The 12,782-nt window shown below is 38.1% G+C and overlaps 1 protein-coding gene across 2 annotated transcripts in view; it reads right to left on the reverse strand.

Moving 5' to 3' along the window:
- The window catches only part of LOC137645777 (F-box/LRR-repeat protein 20), a 325,431-nt gene that overhangs the window by 42,779 nt on the left and 269,870 nt on the right, over positions 1-12,782 (reverse strand). For both annotated transcript variants that reach the window (XM_068378688.1, XM_068378689.1), the window contains exon 9: positions 41-253. In XM_068378688.1, the coding sequence (XP_068234789.1) occupies positions 41-253 (213 nt within the window). The remainder of the gene's footprint in view (positions 1-40; positions 254-12,782) is intronic.

The following is a 12,782-nucleotide window of genomic DNA, read 5'->3' on the forward strand; positions in this document are numbered from 1 at the left end:
AAAAGAAAAACTTTAATACTTTAAAGGGAAAGGACCATACCTTAAGTCTTTTGATGCCTGCCCGTGTTATTAGTTGACAATCGTAAAGCTCAATACGCTGAAGATTATGACACGAGAGAAGATGATCTAGAGATGCATCAGTAATAAGTGGACAATTGTCTAATTCAAGCACAGCCAAATGTTCTGTTGAGCATGGTGATACTCCTAAATGACGAATACCTTCATCTGTAATCAGCTCACAATGTGACAAACTCTGCAAAATCAATTACAATTTAAGAAATTATTCAACAAATTCCAAAAAATAACATACACTAATCATTCATGATGATTAAATAAGTCTTGAATATTTAATCATTCTAAATCTATCAAATTTCATTATCAAACCTAGTCCAGGCTTGCTATATTTGAAAGCATACTACAATTCAATTAATTCATCAACTAAAACATTTTTAAAATTTTAAAGAAAAAATACTTGAATCCGTATGTCTTTCATACACTGTTAGCCCTCGATTTGCTGTTTTGTGATTACATGAAGTTTTCAAGTCATTAATAGAGCCAAATAAAAGTAATTATTGTGTTTGACAATTTTCCATCAAACATAGACACCCTATATTCACAAAATCATGTCAGTGAGTTCAAAGGTACGATATTTATACAAACATTGAATTTAAGATCATTTCTTTTATTATGCAAATATTCACAGGGAAAATAACTAAAAGCAAACTAGTTTTATGAAACCACTGACACAAGACAGAGATAAAAGTTTGGAATGTTGTATAGAAAGACCCCAAAGGGGACAAATGCATTTAGATAAAAAAATTAAAACTAAATACAGTTGGGACAACAGAGTGCTCTACAGAAAATAAAGTACAGCCTACAATGGTCAGCACACGCTACACTGTAAGATGAATAGACCTGCAAGCGGTAAGTAGTCCACTTAATAAAATCTTCATCAGCTGAACAAGAACAATTGATGAGGAAGAGTAAAATAGGATAGAAAACAAAAAGACCAAATAAAAATAAACAAATGGCATGAAAATAAAATTGTCAGAGAAACAAACTAATTCATTCAAAACAAACTAAGACAAGAAAATGACAATTCAAAAGTATAATTAAAGCATCTCTGAAACATGTAAAGATCATTACCAATGGTGTTGTCAGGAGGACTGTCCCAAATATTTAAGAATTGTGATAAAATATCTTTTAATAGATGGTATGGATGGTACCAACTATGTAGAACATAGATACAAACACTAAGTGCAACCATCTCCATCTTTTCTTGTAGTAATTACAGGAATAAAAACTGAAAGGAATAGTGGTAGGTCCATAAAAAAATAAAACTGCATTGAAAAATAGGTAAGATTTGTACTAAATCCTTAAGAGTATTATAGTAAAAAATATAGGCAAAAGATAATTAAGAACTTTCTATATTCTGCTGACATATTGAAATGGATATAAAAATGATATAATAACTATGAAAGATATTAAATTAAATTGAAAGGGATAATAAATTAAACCATAATGTAATGAGAGGGTAAACGGAAATCATATCAAAGTAAATAATAAACATATGTAAGTTATACTGTATACTGTATAATATTAAATTAAATAATAAAATTGTATATACTGTAGTCAGCCCTCACTTTTTGCCGGTTCATTCTTTGCGATTTCGCTAGTTTGCGATGCAGAGAACCATAAAAACAATTAAATAAAAGTCACATATTCTCGGGTTCGCAAAAAGAACTCTCAGGCTTGACGATTTCAAACCAACCATGGGCTTATGCACAGCACAACACCCTATCTCTCACTCACTAGGCCTCAGTCTTGCATCATCTCTGTGTGTGCATCTCCTGCTTTGGTCCATTGTGTGCAGAATCACATTTTGATGTAAAAAAAACTGTACATATCCAGTATCCTTATAGCGATTTTAACTATAAAATGTGATATACAGTATACAATACACTGCTCCCCGCGCCAAACAGTCAATGGCTCAGAGTTGCATCATGTTTCAGACTTACTGAATAGAACTTCATAATTAAATTGTTAGTAGTGTTGTACCAGTACTTTTTCTTTTAATTTTTATGGTACTCGTGTACTCATATTGTAACACTCTAGTGTTATTGTTATATTAACTACCGTAGAGTATTGTACAGTAGAACCTCGGTTTACGAACGACTCCGCTTACAAATTTTTCGGTTTACGAAGTGACTTTCTCTGAAAAATTCGTCTCGGTTAATGAATATTGTATCGGTTAACGAATTTAAATTTCCCTACCACGCGCCGTTTTTTGTGGAAAAGTGTTAACGCCGCGCTTCCTGATCGCATTTTTCATGGAAATAACTTAACGACAGCATCTCACAATGGAGTCACGTGACTCCTCCCACGCATACCTACCACCCCCTAAACCCCTTTATTACCCCCTTCACTCGTTCATTATCTCAGTATCCGCCGTCTCGATAGCATACATACTTAGTGAATTCGTGGACGATTTCTTTGTGATTTTTACACGTGGTTTGTGATTTGTTTTATTTTCACTCATTTGTGATTACAGTACTGTACTGTGTATTATTGTGATAGACAATGGCTCCTAAGATGTCGAAGAAGGAAAGCAGTAAGAAGAAGCTGATGATAACGATCGAGATGAAGGAGATAATCGAGAAGCATGACCAAGGCATGCGTGTGAAAGACATTGCTAGTTTTTTCAATCGCTCGCAGTCGACGATATGCACAATATTAAAGAAAAAAGAAGAAATAAAGGCCGCTAAAGTAGCTAAAGGTGTATCATCGTTGTCAAAACAACGGCCACCTATTCTTGATGACGTAGAAAATTTATTAATGGTGTGGTTAAATGAAAAGCAGCTCGCAGGAGATTCAGTAAATGAGAACATGATTTGCGAGAAGGCAAGAACCATTTACGAGGACTTGGTAAGAAGTGAGCCAGGCACATCAGCAGAAAAACAAAGTTTTAAGGCAAGCCGTGGTTGGTTTGAAAAATTCAAGAAGAGAACGGGTATCCATAGTGTTGTTCGGCATGGCGAGGGGGCCAGCGCCGATACGAAGGCAGCAGAGTCTTTTGTGAAAGAGTTCAAAAGGCTCGTGGACTCCGAGGACTACGTTTCTCAACAGGTGTTTAATTGCGATGAGACAGGCCTCTTTTGGAAGAAAATGCCCAGGAGGACCTATATCACGGCAGAAGAAAAGGCCCTTCCTGGCCATAAGCCCATGAAAGACCGTCTAACCCTGCTGTTCTGTTCCAACGCTAGTGGGGATTGCAAAATTAACCCTCTCCTGGTGTATCACTCAAGAGAATCCACGAGCCTTCAAGAAGAACAATGTGCAGAAGAAAAAGTTGCACGCCATGTGGCGTTCTAATACGAAGGCTTGGGTGACAAGGATCTTCTTCGTTGAGTGGATGAACGAGGTTTTTGGTCCCGAAGTCAAGAGATACCTCCTGGAGAAGGACCTCCCACTCAAAGCCTTGTTAATGGACAATGTTCCTGCCCATCCTCCAGCCATTGAAGAGGACATAGCGGAGGAATACAAGTTCATTAAGGTGAAGTTCCTACCCCCCAACACCACTCCAATACTCCAGCCCGTGGATCAGCAAGTGATCTCAAATTTTAAAAAACTTTATATCAAAGCTATGTTCCAGCGCTGCTTTGAAGTAACAGAGGGCACCAACCTTACCCTCAGAGAGTTTTGGAAGGATCACTACTCCATCTACAACTGCCTGACTTTAATTGATAAAGCCTGGCAAGGAGTCACCAGGAGAACCCTCAATTCCGCCTGGAAGAAACTGTGGCCCGACGCCGTTGCAGAATGGGATTTCGAGGGGTTCGAACCCAACCAGGAGGAAGCAGTTGACGAGGATATTGTGTCCTTGGGCAAGGCAATGGGGCTGGAGGTGGACACGGATGACATCGACGACCTCCTGCAGGAGCATAAGGAGCAGCTGACCACCGAGGAGCTGAAGGACCTGCACGAGCAGCAGCAAAGAGAGGTAATAGAGGAAATCTCATCTGAGGAGGAGGGAGGCACTGCAAAATCACTGTCTTCGAGCGAGATAAAAGAATTTTTAAAGAAGTGGGAAGACGTGAAAAGTTTTCTGAGGAAAATGTCCCGAATAAGGCTGAAACAGACCGTGCAATAAATTTATTAGTCGATAATGGGGTGGGTCACTTCTATAAAATTTTAAAGAACAGACAAAAGCAGGTGTCTATTGAAAAATATCTTGTGAAGGGGGAGAAAAGAACTGTGAAAGACGACGACCATGAGTCTCGCAACCGCAAAACCAGTGATAGTGAACGCCATTCTCGCGAGAGAACTCCAGTCAACGTTCCTGAAGTTCTCATGGAGGGAGATTCTCCCTCCAAGCAGTAACCCCCTCCTCCTCCTTCCCCTACTCTCGTCTCCATCAAGCCAGCAGCGACACTCCTCTAAGGTAAAGTTCAGGTTTACTGTGCATGCATATCCATATTTTCATCATTAAATGACTGCAATATTTTAATAATTTTATGTAGAGTACAGTAGAGTACTGTATGTGTAAGGAAAAATTTGTGAAAATTGGTTTTTGTAGATGGGTTGAACTAATTATTTCGATTTTATAACATTCTTATGGGGAAATTCGTTTCGCGATATGAATTTTTCTGTTTACGAGTTCGCATTAGGAACGAATTAAATTCGTAAACCGATGTTCTACTGTATATAAAAGACCATATTTCACAATAATGATGTACATATAGGTACGAGTTGACATGCTGAAAACAGTGAACACTTACGAGTTATCGTAGCTAATTTATCTGTGCTGCAGTGATAGTACTGCGTATATATTACAGTAATATAAACTGCAGTATCAGCGAGTGTTATATTAAGATAGGAACAACAGTATTTTGCTGTTGTAAGTATCCCGATGACTACTGTTACTAGAGTATACAGTCATACCTCTCTTCACGAAAGAATCTGCTTACAAAATTTTCACGCTGCAAAACGAGATGCGAATATTCTTATGACTCACATTGCGAAAAATGTTCTATGTTAAGAGAAGGGATTTGCCAGCCAAGCCGAGAATAAAAGCCACCTATTAAAAAAAGTTGAAGAAAATGGAATTACACAAAAGAAAATGTATCTGTCTATAGAGTCAGTGTAACTATAATAGTACAGTACATATGGCAATGTATATATTGTATATGTACAGTATTGTACTGTGTGTGTTGTATTTTTCATTTATTATTGATTTATGTTCAAATGACAACTTAATTTACAGGTATTAACAGTTAGTTTAGGTATATTGAATGGTTCAAATGTATTTGGCTGTAGTGTGTTTCATGGTGGTTATACAGTAGCTTTATTATAATATTTAATGTGGTGTTTTGTAGGGTTTGGAATGAATTATGTGATTTACATGTAAAATGTGACAACACGAAAAAATCACGTTACAAAAGCCACTCCCGAACGGATTAATTTCATGTTGTGAGGCAATACTGTATGTGCAATATACAGACCGTAGTCTTACCGTGTACAGTATTTAGTAATATATATATATATATATATAAATATATATATATATATATATATTTTATATATATATATATATATATGTAAATACAGTACCTACATATATATATATATATATATATATATATATATATATATATATATATATATATATATATATATATATATATATATATATATATATATACATATACATATACAGTAGCGTCCCGAATTAAGCGTGTTCGAATTACACGATTCCCCTTTTCCGTGATCGCTATTTTTCAAAAATAAATTTTCTGTATCTGCGAGGCTGTTCAAAGTTCGCGAGTCAAGCACTACAAAATGTATCAAATCTATTGTCTTTTTAAGTATGTTGGTAGCCCTAAATACGGTGATTTATAATAAATGTTACAAAACAATATTAACATTACATTTCATTAACATAATTTCATAATGAATAGCCTATTTAAGGATAAAATTCCACATCAACAATGAAATCAACTGTTAACTGTGCGAGTCCAGCTGACAAAATGTAAACAGAAATGTGGTTACGTTCTCGGCAATCTTTATCTTTCTCCAACCTTACGATAATTGTAATGGTAGTGTTAATGATGGTATATTAAAGCATTATTTTTGTTTAGTACAGTATATTTAAAAGCCTTATTTTTCCCTCTGGGCGTTCAAGGTTTTCACGAGTAGACTGGGTTCGTTTATCGGCAGTGAATAGCCTAAACTTCGGTAACGAGTCGTCAATATTTTGTCATATTTTAAACAGTATACATTTGATTTGCAAACATTGGTTTTGTAGAGTAGACGGTAAAATAAAATCTAGAGAGAGAGAGAGAGAGAGAGAGAGAGAGAGAGAGAGAGAGAGAGAGAGAGAGAGAGAGAGATTTGATGGCAGAAATCCCTCTCTCTCTCTCTCTCTCTCTCTCTCTCTCTCTCTCTCTCTCTCTCTCTCTCTCTCTCTCTCTCTCTCTCTCTCCTGTAAGAAATAAAACCATAGTTCACATATGGCAACTTGTTTAAGAATGAAATTAACATGAATATTGTTAGTTGTGGCGATCAATTCCTCGCTTCAGGGGGTACACGAAACAAAAACACGACATTCAATTACAACAGCTGATTCTCTCTCTCTCTCTCTCTCTCTCTCTCTCTCTCTCTCTCTCTCTCTCTCTCTCTCTCTCTCTCTCTCTCTCTCGTTATACAATACTTACAAATAGATGAAGAAACCAAAATCGGTTTTCTTGAAGTGTCAATTAAATACAAAACGAAAAAATTATACCGTGTATACATCCATTTCAATCATAGCATAAAATACGGTAACCGATTTCGTCCGCAAACCACTATTTTTTAGGAAACACCATTCTATTCCAGAAAATTTTTACTCTTTAAATGTCAATTGCGCTATAATAAAACATGTACTTATGTTGTTAAATTTCGGGTGTGTTTTAAAAATCGAGTATTGCTAACTTATTTTTGTTTTACTTTTGGCTGTGATCACATCAGCTGATGTCTAGCTTCCGCGCGAATACAATAACAAAGAATTGTTTACACCATTTCTTAATTTATTCAAACCATCTATACAGTTAATATTGCATAAACACCAATGTGTTATAACCTATCATATTTATTGTTTAGTACTTTAAAACCATCCCTCTCTCTCTCTCTCTCTCTCTCTCTCTCTCTCTCTCTCTCTCTCTCTCTCTCTCTCTCACATCGAACGTTATAGCGGTAACCTAATTGTTCGGTGACTTTAAAAATAGGCCTAGTACTTTCTTCTTTTACCTTTTTTGCATATGGATCCATAATTGAGGTGGGTACAAGTTGACTTATAACTGAAGTTAGGAAAAGTATTTTGGATATGGAAAGGACAATTATCTTTCGTAACAGTTTAGAATTATCGTAAGTTATCACTCTGTCATTAGCGGCAGTTTGCTATTGTGGATTAGACGCATAAGGAAAAAAAAATTTCCAGCTTTGCTACGAATTTAGGAATTTATATGGATACGGTAAGTAAAATATTTGTAATAACATAATGTTTACTAAATGTTTGTAATATCATTAGTTATGACTTAGATCATGTGTGTTTAATGCATTCGTTTGTTTATTATGATCGAAGATGGAGCGTAAACAAATGGAAGGTTTCCGTTTCAGGCGGCATCATAAAGAAAAACATTTCATAAATGGCATTCATTTCATTTATTTGAAAGTTCTAATAAAAAATAATTAGAACATTGGTAATAACAAATTCAACATATAATCTATACTTGGTAAAATTGCTGTCAATTAAAAAACACAGATGTATAAATGCGTCTGTTTCTTCGTTGTGATCAGAGATAAACGTAAACAAAACATTGGTTGTCGTTTTCTATTGTGCTTTTTAGCGTGTTTAGGAAACGCATGATATAAAATCGCCTTTATTTTGATAATTCTGGATTTTCAATCATACAACAAGCTAGTCTATAGAGTGATGGTTTTGCTATTCACCAGTTGTATTATACAATAGATATGACAAACATTAAAATTTGTCTGTATTTTGGGTTGTGTTATAACGGGAAATATATGGTGTTTACACCTATCCTGGTTGTAATTTTAACCATTTTTCAAGTTATTAGAACTTTAAAGTATATTAAATGTTTTATTTATTTAAAAGAACAATTTGATATTATAAAGAAATACAGTATAGTACAAAGAAAGTATTGGAAATGGGTAGTAAACACATTTGAATAGGCAAATTTCCTGGTTGCCATGGCCGCAATGGAATTATTTCTGTTAGTTGTGTTTCGAAATTCGCGATTTTCCATTTACACGAGGTCATTAATCGACCAAATTCTCGCATAATTCGGGACCCTACTGTATATATATATATATATATATATATATATATATATATATATATATATATATATATATATATATATATATATATATATATATATATATATATATATATATATATATAAAATATATATATATATATATATATATACATATATATATATAATATATATACAGTGAACCCTCGTTTATCGCGGTAGATAGGTTCCAGACGCGGCCGCGATAGGTGAAAATCCGCGAAGTAGTGACACCATATTTACCTATTTATTCAACATGCATATTCAGACTTTTAAAACCTTCCCTTGTACGTAGTACTGTTAACAAACTACCCTTTAATGTACAGAACACTTAATGCATGTACTACAGTACCCTAAACTAAAACAGGCACAAATATTAAAGGCAATTTTATATCATGCGTTTCCTAAACACGCTAAAAAGCACGTTAAAAAATGGCAACCAATGTTTTGTTTACATTTATCTCTGATCATAATGAAGAAACAAACTGGAGGTAGAGCTTTGCTTATTACCCAGACATATTTCCCATACTATTCCCTTAGAACTACATCACATCTTCCTACTTTAGATATATGTATATATATATATATGTATATATATATATATATATATATATATATATATATATATATATATATATATATGTGTGTGTGTGTGTATATATATATATATTCATATGTATACACATATACATACCTACATATAGACATACATACATATATACATAAATACATGCATACATATATATGTATATATGTTACTGTATATATATGGGTTATGGAAAAAATCCGCGAAGTGGTGAATCCGCGATGGTCGAACCGCGAAGTAGCGAGGGTTCACTGTATATAATATATATAACGGATTTTGAGCGAAGCGAAAAATCTATTTTTGGGTGAGATAGCCATGGCGTCCTGATGGAAGGTTCCTTTTTGGTAGCTTCCTTGGGTATATAAATACTAAATATTCCCAGAGAATTTAACCACAGGTTATCACAGAATTCTAACTTCTGGAGCGAGTATCCTAAAGGTTTCCCTTTAAGACATCGTATTTCAACAGGGGACGCATGTATTAACGCGCCACATAGCTATCTGCACCCCACATAGAGTTAACACTTCGATGTGTAGGGGCGGAGAATAGCTGGGGAGCCGTTCCACAGCTAATCTCGTTCGTGGCTACTTTTGGTACTCGAGACGTAAACAAACGGGCGCCATTGCTAAATGACGTCACGTCCGTCCTCATCCTGAAGCCAGTTGCTTGCCGATCACCATGATACAGCAGGACAGGGTGGGACCTGAAAAAACTGGACGAAGTAGCAGGGAGGGTCCATCAGGACATGGCTATCTCACCCAAAAATAGATTTTTCGCTTCGCTCAAAATCCGATTTTTGGGCTCAAGCCATGGAGTCCTGATGGAAAAATACCAGAGAATCAATGTATCGTGGTAGATTTTCCCCTTGTAGTGTAAGTGCCGAGGGCTTTGAACAGGTTAGCATAGTAATCTCAATAGAAGAACCGTAGGGAAGAGACCTTCCTGCCCCCCTGGCAGTGAAGTCCCCACGGGCCATGCTGAAGATCAAAGTGGTCATCGAAGGGCTACCCGCCTTGCTGGGAGAACATGAAGAACTCGGAGACAAGACTGAATGGTTGGCATTCATATAGGAACATTCTCAAGGGCAGACAAGTGGGGGTTAGGCACTGTATGTGAATAGATAATCGTCTGGTCTCTAAGGTATGATGTAAGTAAGTATTCGTGTAGGAATATTACATTGCAGAGGTGAGTATATCATAAGAGTTGAATCCTTAGTAATCTTCATCGACTATAAGAGGAAGGGGATAATAAAACTATGACAGTCATGTATTTCATAGTATAAGTAGGAGCGGATTGAGACGCACAAGTAATAAAATAGAAATTTGATTTCACAATTGCAGAATATGTTAAATAAATGCAATAAATATGTAAAAGTAATTTACAACAAATTATAATGTACATAGTAATGAAAGACTTGCTCTTGAATCTGAAAGAGAATTTCAAATTATTAGTAGGCACTCGTGCCAGAGGAACGTCAGTCTTTAAAATTAAAACACATCATGCTCTAGGCATGCGGCACTTCATGTGACGACTATGACATTTCACCTGGGAGAAGAACAGTATATGAAAAAGCACTAAGTGTTTTTGAAATCACTACGTATCACGCGAGGGTCAACATAAGCACCCGAGGAGTTAGAGTCCCAAGTAACTCACTGTTCTATGCAGTTAGGTGCAGGTTTCATAACACTACCTGCGGCTACCACATAATGTTTGACTTCGTGCACTTGTTTCGCATAATGTTTGAAGAAAACACGCGAGGATTTCCAGCCTGTGAAACTCTTAAGGCTTTCGAAATCCATACTCTGAAAGAAATTCAGAGACGATGCAACTTTTCTAGGATCGTGACCGGCGGGTGTACTGTCAGGATCCGCTCTGCGAATGAAGTAGGTGATTTTCGCTCTTAGTTGTTTCAGTGACAGGTCGCTGCCCGATGTTTCTCCTTTGAAGAGTTGGCCTCCACCAAAGTCCGAAGTTCTATGAAGATAGACCTTGAGGCTCTCTACTGGACATAGAGAGGCATCTTCTTTCAGGGGGCATATTCGCCAAGGGCCCCATCTTTTGGTGGGTAATTCGTTTTTGGCGAGAAACGTCGGATCCGGGAAGAGGGTAAGGTCTCCTGAATCTGTAAACAGAATGTGGCCCTCGTCCCTTGATAATGCCACTATTTCGCTGACTCGGGCTCCTGAGGCAAGAGCAAAAAGAAAAATAACTTTTTGAGTCAGATCCTTGAGAGGGCACGAATCATTGTCCAAGTTGGACGCAAAATGGAGCACCTTGTCCAGGGACCAGGAGATCGGTTTTGGTGGGGGTGCTGGGCGTAGACGAGCGCATGCCTTCGGCAGTTTATTGAAGATGTCGTTGGACAGATCAATCTGGAAGGCATACATCAGTGGTCTAGTCAAGGCCGATTTGCAAGTAGAAATCGTGTTGGCTGCCAAGCCTTGTCCATGAAGGTGAATGAAGAAGGACATGCAAAAATCGATGGTGATTTCCGTAGGATTTTTTGCCTTGACAAATGAGACCCATTTTCTCCAGGATGATTCGTATTGCCGTCGTGTGGATTCGGTCTTGTATTCCTCGAGCAAGTCGAGACTCTTCTTCGATATCCCGAACCTTTTCTTCACGGCTAGGGAGAGAAAATCATGAGATGAAGGTCCCTGACTTTCAATGATGAAGCGAAGACAGTCGACTTCTGTACTTGCTGGGAGAGAACTGGGCCCGGGAGAGGGATCAGCGTAGGTTGTAGCTCCAGGACTAGGGGGTACCAGTTGCTCCGAGGCCACTTGGGAGCCACTAGGGCTGCTGTTCCTTTGAAGGTTCTCAGTTTGGAGAGGACTTTCAGCAGAAGGTTGGTGGGAGGGAACAGGTAGATCTTGGACCATCTGTTCCAGTCCAGTGACATGGCGTCCACTGCTTCTGCCTTGGGGTCCTCGTACGGGGCCACATATCGAGGAAGTTGATTGTTGTCGCTCGTTGCGAAGAGATCGATCTGAAGTTCTGGGACTTGGTGAGAGATGAAGGAGAATGATCTTGCGTCTAGAGACCATTCCGACTCTATCGGGCTTGTCCGAGATAGAGCGTCCGCCGTCACGTTGCGGAATCCTTGTAGGTGAACTGCAGACAGGTGCCATTTCTTCTTCTCTGCCAGACGGAAGATTGTCAGAAGCACCTGATTTATCTGGGGCGATCTTGAGCCTTGGCGATTGAGACATCGAACTACCACCGAGTTGTCTAGGGTTAGACGAATATGGATCGAGGGAGGCGGGGGAAGTTTCTTCAGAGTTAGAAGGACCGCCATGGCCTCCAAGATGTTGATGTGAAACGTCTTGAATAGGGGAGACCATGTGCCTTGAGCCTGTTTTTGGTGGGAGTGACCTCCCCAACCCTCCAGCGAGGCGTCCGTGTGGATCTTGAGTGATGGAGGTGGGTGTTGAAGAGGGATGGACCTTTTCAGGGCCTTTGCTTCCGACCACGGCTTGAGGAGCAGCCGAAGTCTGTTTGGGAGCCGTCTCTTGAGGTCTCTTCGAGCGATGGATGCGGAACGTCTCCAGACTCCCGCGGCATCCTTTAGCTGTGCACGTAGCACTGGGTTTGTCACTGAGGCGAACTGTAGAGAGCCTAGAACTCGTTCCTGCTGGCGTCTTGAGATCCGTTTGGATATCAGCAGTCGCTTGACAGACCCTGCTATTTCCTTCCTTTTCTTCTGGGGAATGGAAAGGCGGTGTGACTGAAGGTTCCACTGGATTCCTAACCATTGGAACTTCTGAGCTGGAGAGAAGCGAGATTTCTTCGCGTTTATCTTGAATCCCAGGTGTTCTAGGAACTGGGTGATTTTGTTGCAG

Source organism: Palaemon carinicauda, chromosome 8 (genome assembly GCF_036898095.1).
Source record: "Palaemon carinicauda isolate YSFRI2023 chromosome 8, ASM3689809v2, whole genome shotgun sequence".
Lineage (NCBI taxonomy): Eukaryota > Metazoa > Arthropoda > Malacostraca > Decapoda > Palaemonidae > Palaemon > Palaemon carinicauda.